The following is a 17,180-nucleotide window of genomic DNA, read 5'->3' on the forward strand; positions in this document are numbered from 1 at the left end:
GCCCAAGGCCAAAAGACTAGCAGGATCCGACGGCACAGCGGCGGAGTGGGCCTGGAGGCGGTCCGTAGTCAGAGATTGGAAACCGGCTGCGAATGACGTCTGCTCTGGCTCATGTTCCTGTGCCCCCGACTGTTACTACAACCCCAGCAGGACCAGGTTTGTCATTTACTGGTTCTCAGGCAAGTCATTTAACTTCTCTGACTCCCCGGTTAACTTCCTTAAAACTGGCTTAGCTCATCTGTTAAACTAGGATAATACCATGAGATAGTGTACAGAAAGTGTTTTAAGGGTTCAAGAAAAGTAAGACACAGAGCAGAAATTAGAAGCCTCACCCCTACACACACACACACACACACACACGCACACACACACACACACACAGCTTAACTTGCTTAGCTAATCATGGCTTCACATCGTGGCTCTGCCTCCTTTAACCCTCCCAAATCGCAGTAACTTGATCCATCTGGAAAGGTGCCTGAAACACCAAACCACCTAGGACCTAAATGGATTTCGTCATTATGGAACAAAAATCATTTTGCAAGGATACCCGATTTCACCACTGCTGTTTCAACATTGTGCTGGAAATTCTAGTCAGAGCTACTAGACAAGAAAAAGAAAACAGCCAAATTGGAAAAGAAGTAAAAATATCTGTATTTCATAAACAATATGATTGGATACATAGAAAATCCACAAGAAAGCTGCTAGAGCTAATAAACTCAGCAAAGTTGCAGGGTACAAAGAAAACATGCAAAACTCCGTCGTGTTTCTACACACCTGCAGTGAAAAATTTCAAAAAGGAAACAAAGAAAGCAATTCTATTCACAATAGCATCTAAAATAATAAAATACCTACAAATAAAATTTAACTAAGGAGGTGAAAGACTTGTACACTGAAAAATAGAAAACATTGCTGAAAAAAAATTAAAGAAGACCTAAACAAACGGAAAATATTCCACACGAAGGTGCCAATACCATCCAACGCAATCTGCAGATTCAAAACAATCCCTATTAAAATTCCAACAGAATTTTTTGTGGTAAAACCATAAAAGTCTTAGGAGAAAACATAGGAGTAAGTCTTCATACCTTGGATTTCGCACTGGATTCTTAAGTATGACCCCAAAAACATAAGGAACAAAAGAAAAAAATAGATAAATTGAACTTAATCAAAATTTGAAAACTTTTGTGCACCAAAGGACACTATCAAAAGAGTGAAAAGAAAACCTACAGAATGAGAAAATATTTGTGAATCATACATCTGATGAGGGTTTAATATCCAGAATATATGAAGAACTCCTAAAACCCAGCAAAAATAGAAACCCAACTAGAAAATAGACAAAGGACTTACACAGACATGTCTCCAAAGAAAATACACAAATGGCCAATAAGCACATGAAAAGATGCCCATATCATTAGTCATTAGGAACATGAAAATCAAAGCCATGATGAGATACCACTTTACATTTATTAGGATGACTATAGCTTTTTTCAAAAATGAAAAAAAACAATGTTGGTGAAACCCCAAAGAACTGAAAACAGAGACTCAAACAAAAACTGTACTCAAATGTTCATTACAGCATTATTCACAAAAGCCAAAAGGTAGAACCAACTCAAGTGTCCATCAACAGATGACCAGATAAACAAAATGTGGCCTCTCCATACAATGCAATGTTATTTAGCCCTAAAAAGGAAGGAAATTCTGACACATGCTCCCACATGGATAAATCTTAAAGATATTATGCTAATGAAATAAGCCAGACACAAAACAACTAATACTCTATGATTCCACTTATGTGAGGTGCCTAGAAGAGTCAGATTCATAGAGATAAAAAGTAGAATGGTGGTTGCCAGGTCTGCGGGAAAGAAGGAATGGGAGTCATTCATTGTTTAATGGATATAGAGTTTCAGTTTGGGAAGATTTAAAAAGTTCTAGAAATGGATGGTGGTGATGGTTGCACAACAATGTGAATGTAATTAATGCCACTTAACTGTATCCTTAAAAATGGTTAAAATGGTAATTTGTTACAGTAACAAATGGTATATTTGTTTTGTATAATGGTAATTATGTTATGTATATTTTAACACACACATACACAAAATAAAAACAGAAAAAAATTAAAACTCACTGTCTACCTGGAAAACTAGAGGGAGGTCCAGAAAAATGTCCTTACATAGTAAAGGACAATCCAGGTGAGGGGGTGTGACGGTGATCTCATTTTGCAGGTTTGAGTTTGCAGGCCAGTCCACCTCCATCTTGGGAGTGGAGTCCGTAAGCAAAAAATAATAACATTGGGGCCAGCCGGGTGGCTCAGGCGGTTAGAGCTCCATGCTCCTAACTCCGAAGGCTGCCAGTTCGATTCCCACATGGGCCAGTGGGCTCTCAACCACAAGGTTGCCAGTTCGACTTCCGCAAGGGATGGTGGGCTGTGCCCCCTGCAACTAGCAATGGCAATTGGACCTGGAGCTGAGCTGCGCCCTCCACAACTAAGAATGAAAGGACAACAGCTTGACTTGGAAAAAAGTCCTGGAAGTACACACTGTTCCCCAATAAAATCCTGTTCTCCTTCTCCAATAAAATCTTTAAAAGCCTTGGGTGCTAGGAAACACCTTAGGGAACAGCACAAAGCTGAAAAAGAGGGAATTCTAACTCCAACTTCCCCCACCTGTACCATGAAGGCCCCACCTGTCACCTCATTCTTCCCCATTCAACCCCATGCAGCTGGCAAGGCACTCCTACCTATTGTTGTAGCTTGGCGTGAGGTGAGGCCACTCAGGAACACTTCCCGGAGCTGTGTTTTGTAGCACATGAAGCTCCCAGAAGGGACCAGGAGGAAGAGGATGGACAGAAAATGGAGACAAGAGCGAGTGGGGGAGGCTGCCCTGGATGAGCAGCTGTTTCGTTGAGAAGCATAGCACATTCTTCATTTTCTGTTGGGTCACTTGGCATTTGAAATTTGTACTTTCACGCACCCATGAGCTCACTGAGCCCTCACAGTAAGTTTCCCCTTTGGCCTGATTACCTTGGTCAAAGCTTTACATTCAGAAGTGGCAGAGCCACACCGAGAAACAACCTCATCTCCCTTTAAGTCTGTAGGTGGTCTCACCAGGGACACCGCCAGAGAGCCAGTGGGTTCTTCCCCTGACCCATTTCTTCCTTCCCTTGTCACTGCTCTCCTCTGGGCTGGGGCTGGGGGTGGGAGACAAAAAGGAGAATTAACAAAGTATACAGATAAGGGCCATACAGAGGAGTTGAAAGAAGCCCAGAGCAATCCAGAGAGCAAGTGATAACTCAAGGAAGAAGGACATTAACAGGGTTGAAGACGCTTCAGGAAGGGGCATAGCCTGCTCCATCAGGGGTCCAGGGAGTAAGGACTCAAGGAGACGGGTGCCTTGCTGATTTAATATCCACCTGGCTTGTCTTCTGATGGGAGTCAGGTATATGCCAGCTAGCTCAGCCCAGAGAGAGCAATAGATAAGTGAGGAAGGGTTCTCCCAGGCCCAGCCTAGGCCCCCCGGGCAACACTCGGCAGGGCAATGAGCCAGACCCCTAAACACACTAGGTCCCTGGGAAGAGCCACCCCTCACCCACTCACCAAGAAGCCTCAGGTACTCAGTCCTGGGTCTAAAGCCTGGCTTCAATCCTTATGTATTGGTTGTATTGGGGTTAATTACCTCACCTCTTTTTTTCAATCAGGGAATATTGGGAAAAGTGTGTTTCCAGGGCCCATCAGCTCCAACTTGTCCTTTCAAATCTAGTTGTGGAGGGCGCAGCTCAGCTCCAAATCCAGTCCCCATTTTCAATCTTAGTTGCAGGGGGCACAGCCCACCATCCCATGCAGGAATCGAACCGGCAAGCTTGTTGTTCAGAGCTTGTGCTCCAACCAACTGAGCCATCCGGGAGCTCAGTGGCAGCTCAGCTCAAGGTGCTGTGTTCAATCTTAGTTGCAGGGGGCTCTGCCCACCATCCCTTGGCTTGAGGAATTGAACCGCAGCCTTCGGAGTTAGGAGCATGGAGCTCTAACCGCCTGAGCCACCGGGCGGGCACCCGTGATGTATGTGTTTAATTGAACTGAACAGAAGAAGGAGACTGAAAGCCCATCTAATGGTGCCATAGTGATGTAAATGGTGTTGGCTCTGCCAGCAGTTTCTGGCTGTGGGCCGAGCTCTTGAAGCCGAAGAATGGTTACACGGACCAGGGAGAGGCAAAGAGTTGTAAAGGAAGAACGTTTATTAGAGGCAGGAGAAGAGGTTGCAGCTCCCGAGCGGGAGGGGGTCCCAAATGGGGGTGCCCAGTGACTGAGGCAAAAGCTCTTACTTTTATGTCTTCCCTTGCCTGCTTGGGGAAGAAGGCTGGAGCCTTCTAATGGAATTCATCTATCAGGTTTGTCTTGTTTGCCTATTTGTCCTGTTAATCCTGAAGGGATTAATGAACCACCCATTCCTATCTATCAGATCTGCTCCTTTGTCCAGCCAAAAGGGATTTGAGATCATTTATTAACCTCAAGACGCATTCTCATGGAGTAAAGGAGACATTCCAGAACCTGGAGTTTCAGGATATGGCTGCTTTTTTGCTTATTCCACCAGGGACACCCCTGTCTACCTAGCAACATGCTAACTACCCTGTCTCAAGAGGAGGTGAAGGAATTTTAACAAAGGGAGGGACGAGCACACAGGTGCAGGAACAGTGTGTGCAAAGGCACGGCCCCGAGAGAGTAGGTGGTGTTCAGAGGGCAAGGGCTTGAGGTGCGCTGGGGAGTGGAGAAAGGAAGTGGCTGTGGCTAGGGCAGTGAGCGAGTCCAGATGGGGAGGGTCTTGGCGAGCCCTGATGAGTCGGCTGAACATAGGCTGATCAGACCTGGGGTTTTTTTGGGGTGGGAATATTGGGGAACTGTGTGTTTTTCCAGGACCCCTCAGCTCCAAGTCAAGTCATTGTTTTCCATCTAGTTGTGGAGGGCACAGCTCACTGGCCAGTGTGGGAATCGAACTGGCGACACTGGTGTTATGAGCACTGCACTCCAACCAACTGAGCCAACCGGCCGCCGCCAGACCTGATTATCAGACAGACAACTTTGGCTGCAGTGGAAGGCTCCCCTGCAGGGGGGGTCCCCAGCGATGGAGACCCTAGGCAGGACAGGTCTGGGCAACTGATGAGCAGAGGCAGGCCACAGTAGGCGGCAGTGAGGACAGAGAGGAGGTGGGTTTGGAATCTGCAGGTTTTGTTGGCTGATGTCAGATATGGGTGGTGAGAGACTCACAGTTTCACTAAGATGCAGAAAGAGGAGACGGGGCAGGATGGGGTGAGGGTAAGGAAGCAAAAAGGAGTTGCCTTGTCCTAATAGAAGGTACAGGAGAGAGGAAGGGGGGCTGAACGGTGGAGCATGGCCCCCACCGTGGGGGTGAGAGGCGGCCATTGGAGGGGAGGGTCTGCAGCCCAGGAGAGGCTGGGCCGGCCGGACCCTGTTGAGTCTCACTGAGGGTTGGGCCCCCTCACCATTCACTCATCATTCCGTTATTTACTGAGCGCATACAAGGCACTAGGAATAAAGCAGTGGACAAAACAGACAAGATCCCTGCCCTTCTCAGACTGACTTTCTAGGTGGGAGGGGAACACAATTAGGAAGTCAGATGTTAAAAGTCCCAGCCAGGGCCGGCCCGGTGGCTCAAGCAGTTAGAGCTCCATGTTCCTAACTCCGAAGGCCGCTGGTTCGATTCCCACATGGGCCAGTGGGCTCTCAACCACAAGATTGCCGGTTCAACTCCTGGAGTCCCGCAAGGGATGGTGGGTTGTGCCCCCTGCAACTAGAAAAAATGGCAACTGGACCTGGAGCTGAGCTGTGCCCTCCACAGCTAAGATTGGACACTAGTTGATTGAAAGGACGACTTGACTTGGAAAAAAGGCTTGGAAGTACACACTGTTCCCCAATAAAGTCCTGTTCCCCTTCCCCCGAAAAAAAAAATTAAAAAATATTTTTAAAAAAAGTCCGAGCCAGGAAGTAATAAGCAAGGCAGAGCAGAAGGTAGAGGGGGAACAGCGAGTGGCACGAGTGTCCCAGCCCTCTCTAAGGCGGGAGCTTACCTGCCTTGTGTGAGAAGCAGAGAGGTCAGTGTGACAGGAAAGAGGCTATGAAAGGGGCAAGAGGCTGAGGAGGAGGACTGAGGCAGCAAGGCCTTGCGAGGACTTTGGCTTTTTCTCTGAGTGTGATGGGGACGCTAGTGGGTGTGCTCCCCATGTCTCCCCCTGCCTCCTGCTCCCCAACCCCTCTAGGGTGGGGCTGTTGTGCTTCTCCCCCCTCCCACCAGCGTTGAGCCCTCTGCCCTACCCCACCTGCAACGCAGGAAGTGGACAAACGTGCGAGACCTTCACAAAAGGCTCCAGCAGGAGCCAAAGCCCCGAGCGCATAGACACTGCAGCCAGCAGGTGGGAACAGCCCACGTGGCCGTGGACAGATGAGTGGATCGACAAAGTGTGGTCTGTACAGACGATGGAATATTTATTATTCAACCTTAAAAAGGGAGGAAGTTTTGATGCGTGCTACAACATGGAGGAATCTTGAGTACATTATGCTGGGTGAAAAAAGCCAGTCATAGACAAATACTGCATGATTTCACGTGTATGCGGGGCCCAGAGTAGACACATTCAGAGACAAGAAGTTAGATAGAAGTTACCAGGTGCTGGGGGTGGGGAGCTGCTGTATAAAGGGTATAGTTTCTGTTTGGGTTGATGAGAAAGTTCTGGAAATGGATAGAGGTGATGGTGCCCAATATGGTGAATGTACTTGAATTGGACACCTAAAAATGGTTTAAATGGTCAATTTTGTATTATGTGTATTTTACCACGATTTTCGTAAAAAAGAAAGAGACTGGGCCCAGGCTGACCTGTGCCTCTAGGTTCTCTCTGGACATGCTCCCGGTTCCCCCCATGCAAGTGAGGGTTCCACCGGTGGAGTTCAGGGGGCCCATTACAAAAGCTACGAACAACATTAAGTCCTTTCTTTGTAAGCAAGGAGAGCGGGATCTAAGTGCAGAGAGAGACTGGAGTGTACAGGCCTGGCTGCCTTTTGCATTAAAAAGGGAAAGGTCACACATTGTTTGCACCTGCATTGTCTATTTCTGGGACAATACACAGAAAATTCAGAAGTCTGATGGCCGCTGGGGAGCCGGGAAGGGAGAAACCCTTGGCCTGTACCTCGTGCCACCGAACTGTGTCATTGTGTGAATTGCACAATTGTTCGAGTGTGACTGCCTTTGGAACGCATTTGACGGCACCTGTGCAGGGACAGGCGCAGGGCCCCACCCGGATGTCTGGTTAGGGAGGTGGGGGAGGCGGCACGCGCGGCGCGGGGACGGCACTGTCCCGGAGCTCGCTGGTGGCGCGCCGCACGTCCGCGCACCTTATCGCGCCGCGCCTCCCGGAGGCTCCTTATCTCCGTTTGCAGATGACGGAGCTGACGTGCACACGTCTCTCCACCCGGCCGGGCTCGCACACGCGTCGTCGCCTCCCGGGCCCAGAGCCCCGGCCTCGCCCTCCCGCCAGCCGAGGCTCCCGGCTCTCGGGCGCCGCTCGCAGGCGGCCGGAGGCGCTGTCCCCGGGGAGCCGGCGGGCGGGCGTCGGGTTGCAGAATAAAGCTGCTTTGGGCTGGAGGACGACCTTGGACTCACGAGTGTGCGTGTGCATGCGTGTGCCTGAGGGTCAGGTGTATCTGGAATTGTGGGCATCTGTTGTATGCGTGTGCTTGTGGCGGGCGGACTCCGTGTGTGGGAGGGTCAGGGTGTCGCGTGTGCATGCGTGGAATGGGGGTGTTTGTGTGTGCCTGCATGTGTCCCAGCACTGGGGCTCTGTGTCATCCCTGACTTCCCCCTCACCCGCAAGGCCCAGGTTCCACACGTGCCCTCTGTTCTGAACACACCTCCATCAGGCCTGATGCTTTATTTATTTATTCCTGTCTCTCAGCTGTCTGGGCAGGAACCTGACCTTGGTGACCTCACACCCTCAGAGGCCACATGGGCGGGGGTAGGGGATGGAGGCCCGCTCCATGCTGGTGTCTCTGTGGGGGGGCGGGCGGCCTGCCAGCGGCTCTCTGTGTGTCTCTGAGGACAGCAGCGTTATGGGGATGAGGAGAGACCTTACCTGAGAAGCTGGAGTCACCTGTGCTGTTTGTGACCTGTTGTCCTTCTCAGGTCTTCTCACCTACAGGCCTCCTGTTCAGGGCTGCCTGACCCTGTGACAAAGTGCACATTCTGCTACGTGGTCACTTGTGGCCCCAGGGTCAGCCGGACTGCTTCTCCTCTTTGATTTCAGGCCAAAGCTTCTGTCCCTCAGCTGGATAGGACAGGGGCCACTTTAAGGCACCAAGTCCCAGTTGGCCCCTGGGAACTTGAACTTCTGGGATTCTTGTCCTCTCGGCTGGTCCTGGAATCAGTTCACAATTGCCAGGCCAACCGTAAACATGTCCCTGTCCAGTCCCCAAGCACAGGTCCCCAGGCCCTGAAGTCTGTCATGTCCCCTCTGGCTGTAACTGTTGTCCATCTTCCTTCTTTCTGTCTTCTGTGTAGAGAGCCTAGGACCTCAAGCTCATCCGCCTTGGGAAGTCCTTCCCACTCTCTAGCCTCTTGGTTCTCTAACCAGAATCCCAGGCTTCTCCCATCTCTGTCACCAAAACCATCGCGAGAAGGAAGGAATGGACCTTAAAGCTCGGGTCCTGGGGTCACACTCTCTGGGCGTGAATCTCAGCTCCACCCAGACAAGCAGGGTTCCATCAGGAAACTGAGGACTTTCTCAAACTGGGTAATTTGAGGAGTGCTTCATAACAGGGTTATACACAAAGGTTACCCCAGATGGGGTAATGGCGGTCTTCGGTACCACCCTCAGGCGCCCAGGGGATGGGGAGAGAATGGTTTCTCAGATCTGGAGGGAGAGGGATGCCGGCAGGAGCTGGGTCGCACAGCAGCCTTGCAGGGGGCAGGGGCAGGTAAATGCCCAGCCTCCCTCTCCTCCGTCTCCTTCTCTCTAAGGGCCCTTCTCCACTGGCCAAGCCCTACAGAAGGCTCCCGGCCCCTGGGCAGAGTGGAGAAGGGTAGAGAAAGGATCTAGAGTGGCAACCGAAGACGCCCGCTCACTTTGCTCACCCCAGTTCCCTCATCTGTGAAACCGGCTGTTAACCTTCTAGGTTGTTGTGATGATCAGGGGAGGGGTGCACACGAGGCATTGGCGGACAGGCCCCACTGCGTGCCTACTGATTTTAGTGATTGATTGGCTTCTCACACTTACCTAAGGTAAAACGGAGACCGTGAACGTTTGCCCTGCAAACCATTTCTTCCCCAGTCTGGGTGAGTGGCCCTACCACGTACCCAGCTGCGCAAGCCAGGCTCCTCAGGCTCCTTGAGGAGATGGAAACCTCCAGCTCCCTCTGCCCACATCTCTCTGTCTTTCCAGCCTGTCTGCTCTTCAAAATTCATCTCAGATCTGTCCCCCTCTTTCCATCTCCACCGCCACTATGCCAGTCTATCACCTCCCACTGGATTACACCTAAAACCCCTCACGGGTCACCCTGCACCTACTGTCTATTCTCCAGCCACCAGCCAGAGGGACCGAGTGCATCTGTGGGATCATGTCACTCCCCTGGGTAAACCCAGTGCCCTCCAAGGCCTTGCTGAGGTCTCCGATTTCCAGGGACCACACCCCTCCCCTCCAGAAACATGGCCTCGCTTCAGGCTTCAGTGTTCCCTCTGCTTAGCACCAGGCTCCTTCCATCCTCAGGGCGTTGGCATATGTTATTTCCAACCCCACAGAAAACTCCTTGCTCCAAATTGTCCCCACTGGTTCCTTTTCATCCTTCCAATTTCAGCTTAAATATGACCACATCAAAGAGGCCTTCCCTGACCACCTCATCTCAAAGACTTTCCCCTCCTTTCTCCCCACTGGCTACTCTGTTCTGATTGTCTCTATTTTAGCACTTTCGTACTTTGTACTCACAGACTAATTTGTTTGCTACTTGTTTGTAGTCGGTCTCCCCACCATATTGTAAACTCCACAGAAGGACAAAGGCTCTGCCAGTTTTGCTCACCACTGTGTCCTCGGGACCCAGCACAGAGTAGGTGCTCCATAAATATTGGAGCGTAGTCAGTGAGCAAATGGCAGCCCAGGTTAGGGTGATGGTGATGCTATCGGTGCCCTTCCAGAGAACCCCACCACACTGTCACTGTGCTCCCCACCCCTGTCCTCCAGCTGTAGCCCCTACCCCAAAAGCCCGCTTCCCAGAGCCGTCTGGGGCTAACTTCAGTACGGGCAAAGAAAAGGGGCCATGTCACTGGCAAAACAAATCTCTGTTCAGGTTGACGACCAGACAGTATGAATGGATTTACAATTTATCAGGAAAAATGGATGAGAGCGGAGGAATGCCAGAAGACAGGGGAAGAGAGCCAGTAGGTCTGGGGGAGGGACTGTGTGTGGGGCCAGGGGCGGCCTGCCGGGTGTGTCCCTTTTCTTCTCTCTGGCTCCCTTAGATAAGACAGCAGTTGTGTCACCCTGTACCCCTCTCTGCACAGTCCAGGCAGCCCACTCCTGCAGCCCCACTCCTGCACTTGAAAGCATGTCAATCCAGAACAAGAACACACAAGCGCAGCAACTTTGGACATGTGTCTCTAAACCCCGCAGGGATTTAACAAAATCCATCCTGACTGGGGCTCCAGGAGGTAAGAAGGGTCTCCAGCAGCCAGTGAAGAGAGGGGGAAGATGGGGTGGAAATCAGTAGAGACGAGGGTGCAAAAGATGCATGTCTGCTGCTGGCTAGGAGGGATCTGGGGGGCCTTTGTGTTCATCGGGGTTAAGTTATGGACTCTGGTCCGGGCCTCTTCTCCCAGCCCCTGGAGGCAGGGCAGAGGGGAGCCTGCAAATGGGAGCCACGGGACATTCCCGTGGTTCCTGGACTCTGACCCCTCGGCTTCCAATGACAGAGGAGACACTGGTTGACATTTTAACCAGTCGGCAAAACGCCCCCGCCCAGCCAGGCCTCATGCCTCTGACAGCCCGACACTGGAGCAGACCACCCGCGGCAGGCAGGCGTGCAGTGGCATGGAGGGTACGCTGGAGCGGCTCCTCTGGGCTGGGTCAAGCTACGGGGACGCCAGGTCCTGGGGTAGCACTGAAGGGGCTGAGGATACTCAGAGGAGGGGGTGAAGGAGTCAGCACCTGGAAGAAGAAAACAGGGACTTAAGGAAGGGGAACTGGCTGATACTGGGCCTGGATAATGAGGGGTCACTGTGGACTAGATATCAAGGGGGGCTGAGGCTGAGGAAGGCCAGCGGCTGAAGGGCAAGAAGTCGGGTTGTGAGGGATCAGATAGCTAAACAGTCAGGAACTTGCGCCTAGAGTTAGGCCTGGATGTGAATCCCATCTCTGTTACTTAGGAACTATATGCTGTTGGGCAATGTGTTCAATCTTTCTCTGCCTCAGTTTCCTCATCTGTACAATGGGGATCATTACAGAGCATGTAACAATCCCTGCTTCCTGGGATCCTCGTGATCACATCAGATACTATACGCACAATGGCCAGCTCACAAAGACCAGGAAGCTGCGGGAAGGGGCACAGGGTTTGTGAGGTGAAAGGCAGGGAGCAGAGGCAGGTGCCCATGCAGCCCCTTCTCCTGCAGGCCCAGCGGGGTACCTGCGACGGGCCAGCGTGGCCCAGCTGAGCCAGGAGCTGGGCACTGCCTTTTTCCAGCGGCAGCAGCTGTCGGCTGCGATGGCAGACACCTTCCTGGAGCACCTTTGCCTGCTGGACATCGACTCGGAGCCTCTTGCTGCTCGCAGTACCAGCATCATCGCCACCATCGGTAAGCACCCTCCGTGCCCCGCAGCCTCGTGGCCCCGTGGTGTTTCTCAGGGTGCTTCCTCGTCTTTTGTCTCCTTTGAGACTCTTCTGTACTTAACAGAGTCATTCCTTCAGCAAGTATTTGCTGAGCACTTGGTAGATAAGGTTTTGAGCCCTGGGAGTAGATCAGTGAAATAGACAAAGATCCCTACCTTTGGGGAGCTGATGATCTAGCCGGGTGGGATAATAGATAATACACACCATCAATTATTTAGTGTGTTAGAAAGTGCTAAGTACCATCCTATGGGGAAACAGAACAACAGAGCATGGTGAGGGGCAGGCGAGCCGTTACTGAGAAAACCAGACCTGAGCAAAGACGGAGCAAAGATGAAAGAATGAGCCATGCACGCATCTGGGGAAGAGGATTCCAGGCAGAGGGAACAGTGAGCACAGAGGCCCCATGTCAAGGAGGCGGGCATGGCTAGCAACCATCAAAGGGAAGAGTAGCAGAAATGAAGAGATTGGGGGCGAGGGGAAGACCATGTAGGGAGACTACTGTGTTTTGAGCTGGGGGTGAGGGTGGGGAAGACAGGCTCTTCCTGATGCTTAATAGACCCACGCTGGCGGCTGTATTAAAAATAGATTGGAGGTGGGGGTGGGGACAAGGGCAGAAGCCACTCCTGCAGTATTTCTGCCTCAGACCAGGTGGTGGCAGTGCAGGGGGTGAGAAGTGGTCCGATTCTGAATGTATTGATTTGGAAGGTAGAGCTGACAGGATTTATTTCCTGATAGATTGGATGTGGGGTGAGGGTGATCCCAAGGTTTTTGGCCTGAGGAACTAGAAGGACGCATTATCAACGCAGCAGGAAAGACTGGTGGACAGGTGGGGGGGAGGGGACGGAAATCAGGAGTTCATTTGGGGGCAAGCTGACTGCATATTAGACATCCGCCTGTGGTGCGGAGTAGGCGATCAGACACACAGCTCTGGGTTTGGGAGAGAGATCTCATTTGGAGATATAAATTGTTGGCATATACATGGTACTTAAAGCCCTGAGACCAGCTGAGACCACCAACGGCATGAAGGTGAAATGACAGTGAAGAGAATGGCACATCTAATGTTCAGGGGAGGGGGGCAGAAAGAGAGGCTAAGGAGAGCCAGGGAGGTAGGAGTGACTGAGAAAGGTGGTGTTCTGAAGCCAGAAAGGTACGTCAAGGACATGTGCCCCTTGCTGCACATGGGCCAGCTAAGATGAGGACTGAGAATTGACCGTTAGATTTAGCAAAAACACAGATTCTCGGTGACCTTGACAGGAACAGATGCAGTGGAGGGATGGGGGCCAACGCCAACTGAAGTGGGTGCAAAGGAGAATAGGGCGTGGAGAACTGGAGGCAGCAAGGACAGATAACTCTTACAATGAGTTTTGCTGCAAAGGAGAGCAAAGAAATGGGACTGGGGGTGGCCGGTTAGCTCAGGTGGTTCACAGCTTGGTGCTTTTAACAACAAGGTCGTCGGTTGGATCCCCATATGGGCCACTGCGAGCTGCGCCCTCCACAACTAGATTGAAAAAACTACTTGGCTGGAGTTGATGGGCCCTGGAAAAACACACTTAAGAAAAAAAATAAATAGGACTGGAGTTGGAGGGGAAACGGATTTAGAGATTTTTTTTTTATGATGAAGAAGGAACAGCAGGTTTCCATGCTGATAAGAATGATCAGATAAGAAGGAAGACATTAATGTCTGGAAATGGCTGAATCTGTCTCTGAGCAGGCCAGCCGGAGACTTAGTGCACAAATGGAAGAACTGGCTTAGGAGGGGCTGCAGGGCCCCTCAACTTAACTCTCCCCAGTCAATATGAGGCCCATCAGCTCTGCAGCCCCGAACCCCAAATGCCCTACGGGCCCCCATCCCCTGATATACCCCCCTCATAATCTGGGGTTACCCCCACACAGCCCACGCCCCTCCAAGCCCCCCTCCCACCGCAGTGCTGCCTCCGCAAGGAGGCAGGTGTTGGCTGGAGAGGGGAACGGAGTTTCTGACCCGTGAGCAGGGGCTGCGTCAGATAATAAGGGTCAGGGAACGTGACTTCTGTGGCGGGCGGTGTCTGAGGGTGGTGGCGTGCTCGGTGGTCTGAGGTTTGGGGAGAAAGTTGTCTAAGCAGGATCTCTGGTTCCAGGGCCGGCATCTCGCTCTGTGGAGCGCCTCAAAGAGATGATCAAGGCCGGGATGAACATTGCACGACTCAACTTCTCCCACGGCTCGCACGAGGTTCGGGGAGGGGCGGCGGGACGCGGGGGGCTAGAGGATGCCGGGGGTCCTGGCCAGCTTCCCCTGAAATCCCCGCTCGTTCCGTCCCCAGTACCACGCTGAGTCCATCGCCAACATCCGGGAGGCGGTGGAGAGCTTTGCAGCTTCCCCGCTCAGCTACCGACCCGTGGCCATCGCTCTGGACACCAAAGGACCGGAGATTCGCACCGGGATCCTGCAGGGGGTGAGAGGCGGGCGTCCAGCAGGGGGCGGCAGAGCGCAGCGGCAAGAGCTCTGGGGGCGGGGCGAGGGGAGGAGCCGAACGCGGGACTTGTGGCTCCGCCCCCAGGGCCCAGAGGCGGAAGTGGAGCTGGTGAAGGGCTCTCGGGTGCTGGTGACCGTGGACCCGGCGTTCCGGACGCGGGGAGACGCGAACACCGTGTGGGTGGACTACCCCAACATCACCCGGGTCGTGCCGGTGGGGGGCCACATCTACGTTGACGACGGGCTCATCTCCCTGGCGGTCAAGACAATCGGTGCGGACTCGCCTCGCGGCCCGGCCGCGTGCAGAGCTGGCCCACCCCTGCCCTCCGGCTCCCGCACCCGCGCGGTACACCCACCACACCTGCCACCCGTCCCACGAGCCCCTGGCATCCAGACTGCTGGGCTCACCTGGCTCGGGGCTGGGCCGGCGGCGTAGTCGTCTCTCGCGCAGACATCCGCCGCGAGCTCAGTGCGGGGCCCAGGCCGAGGGCCCAGGCGCGAATAGGACGTGGTTCCTGACCCCTCGGGGATCCAAGCCCCTGGTCCCTGTGCCGCGACGCTGCGCCCCGCCTCACCCCTGGCTTAGGCTGGCTCTTTCCACGCCTGCAGGCCCAGAAGGGCTGGAGACCGAGGTGGAGAACGGCGGCGTCCTGGGCAGCCGGAAGGGCGTGAATTTGCCGGGCGTCCAGGTGGACCTGCCCGGGCTGTCCGAGCAAGATGCCCGAGACCTGCGCTTCGGGGTGGAGCATGGCGTGGACATCGTCTTTGCCTCCTTTGTGCGAAAAGCCAGTGACGTGGCTGCCGTCCGGGCTGCCCTGGGGCCGGAAGGACAGGCCATCAAGATCATTAGCAAAATTGAGAACCACGAAGGCGTGAAGAAGTGAGGCTTGGCCTTTGTCCCCATCAGGCCCTTAACCAGCCCCATGGCCCCTCTTCTCCCACTTCCTGTCCCTGGCATCTCCTGGCTCTTCTCCAGCCCTGACTCCCCACCTGCCCAGGTTTGATGAAATCCTGGAGGTGAGCGACGGCATCATGGTGGCTCGGGGCGACCTGGGTATCGAGATCCCAGCTGAGAAGGTTTTCCTGGCTCAGAAGATGATGATTGGACGTTGCAACTTGGCGGGCAAGCCAGTTGTCTGTGCCACACAGGTCTGGAGTGAGCCTGGAGAGGGCTGGGACACTCTGTGGGTTTGGGGACACCTGAGGGTGAATACCTGCACCTTAGGTCGATAACCCGTTTAGCTGTCCAGTGTTTGCTCCTCAAACAGTGAGGTTAAGAAGAGATACTGTGACCCTCATTTTCAGACGAAGGGCCTGAACTGCCAGGAGAACTGACTTGGTGACTGGCCGGGCTTTCAGGGCGCTCTGAGGGCATGGATGTCAGAGAAGTAGCTGGGCAGGGTCCCTCCTCACAGTGTGACTGCTGTAGCTCTGACCTGTACGTGTCCCCCAGATGCTGGAGAGCATGGTTACCAAGCCCCGGCCGACGCGGGCAGAGACGAGTGACGTGGCCAACGCCGTGCTGGACGGGGCCGACTGCATCATGCTGTCGGGGGAGACCGCCAAGGGCAGCTTTCCCGTGGAGGCCGTGATGATGCAGCACGCGGTAGGAGCTCAGAGTGCCAGGCCAATGGGCCGCATGGCCACCCCCCAGCCAGCCCCCGGGGCCCCTGCCCAGGCTGACCGCCTGCTGCCTGCAGATTGCCCGGGAGGCAGAGGCCGCCGTCTACCACCGGCAGCTGTTTGAGGAGCTGCGCCGGGCAGCCCCCCTGAGCCGTGATCCCACCGAAGTCACCGCCATCGGTGCTGTAGAGGCTGCCTTCAAGTGCTGTGCTGCTGCCATCGTCGTGCTGACCAAGACTGGCCGGTGAGGGGACACTGGGGACCCTAAAACGGGCTTCTGGGTCAGGGGCAGCCTGGGATGGGCCCCAGGCGTGGGCTTTGTCTTGTCGTCAGAAGTGAAGAGTATTAATTTGGGGCAAGAGGAGGGGTAACTATGGCACCTGGTACCTGGAGGGCGGGTCTGGGAGCCCCAGGGGCTGGAGGGGGAAGATGGCATCGCTGGGAACGTCGCTTCCAGGCCAGGTGGGCTCCTAGGGCTCAGAAGCAAGTCCTCTGCATTTCACCCCCAAAACCTTACGCTGCTGAGGTGTTGCAGAAGGGCCCAGAAGGTCTGAGTTCAAGTCTTTGCTCTGAAATGACACCATGGGTGTCACCCAGGCTCTAAAGCTTCCTCCCTTTCCTCACGGGGCTGTGAGAATTAAGCAGACATTTGTAAGTGAAGTACTGTGTAATGGCACCTTCTCAGAGGGGTTTTATGTTTCTCAAAGAGGTTTCTCCTTCCTATCTCATTTCATGTACGTGTTATTATCTCCTATCTTCCTTGTGTGGTAAGAAAGGCAGGCATTCTTATACCCACTTTATAGGTGAGGAAAACCAAGGCCCAGAGAAATATGATGCCTGTTGGTGACACCTGGAACCAGAACCTAGCTCTGGTTTCCTGGGTCAGCACTCTTTCACGGTTCTGGGCTGACCTTCTCCACCTCCCTCAGCTCAGCCCAGCTCCTGTCTCGGTACCGACCCCGGGCAGCGGTCATTGCTGTCACCCGCTCTGCCCAGGCTGCCCGCCAGGCCCACCTATGCCGAGGAGTCTTCCCCTTGCTCTACCGTGAGCCCCCAGAGGCCGTCTGGGCAGACGATGTGGACCGCCGTGTCCAGTTTGGCATTGAAAGTGGTGAGCCGCCTAGAAGTCCTCCCCACCCCACCCCCGGATTAGGATCATGAGCCCCAGCCCACTGCTCACACCCACCCAAAGGGCCTTGCCTCTCTCCTCTCGTCCCAGATTTTCTCCGTGGGGTTCAGTAA

At 53.6% G+C, this 17,180-nt stretch overlaps 1 protein-coding gene across 3 annotated transcripts in view; it reads left to right on the plus strand.

The window, feature by feature from the left end:
* The window catches only part of PKLR (pyruvate kinase L/R), an 18,918-nt gene continuing 1,738 nt past the window's right edge, over nt 1-17,180 (plus strand). The window contains exons 1-11 of one of the 3 annotated variants that reach the window (XM_081026239.1): nt 1-156; nt 10,542-10,688; nt 11,646-11,828; nt 13,981-14,072; nt 14,164-14,295; nt 14,401-14,587; nt 14,925-15,195; nt 15,314-15,464; nt 15,769-15,921; nt 16,016-16,182; nt 16,868-17,049. In XM_081026239.1, the coding sequence (XP_080882365.1) occupies nt 93-156; nt 10,542-10,688; nt 11,646-11,828; nt 13,981-14,072; nt 14,164-14,295; nt 14,401-14,587; nt 14,925-15,195; nt 15,314-15,464; nt 15,769-15,921; nt 16,016-16,182; nt 16,868-17,049 (1,729 nt within the window). In that variant the 5' untranslated portion in view covers nt 1-92. The remainder of the gene's footprint in view (nt 157-10,541; nt 10,689-11,645; nt 11,829-13,980; nt 14,073-14,163; nt 14,296-14,400; nt 14,588-14,924; nt 15,196-15,313; nt 15,465-15,768; nt 15,922-16,015; nt 16,183-16,867; nt 17,050-17,180) is intronic. The other 2 variants (XM_081026238.1, XM_081026240.1) reach the window with 2 other exon arrangements.

Source organism: Rhinolophus hipposideros (assembly GCF_964194185.1).
Source record: "Rhinolophus hipposideros genome assembly, chromosome: 19".
NCBI classification, from domain to species: domain Eukaryota; kingdom Metazoa; phylum Chordata; class Mammalia; order Chiroptera; family Rhinolophidae; genus Rhinolophus; species Rhinolophus hipposideros.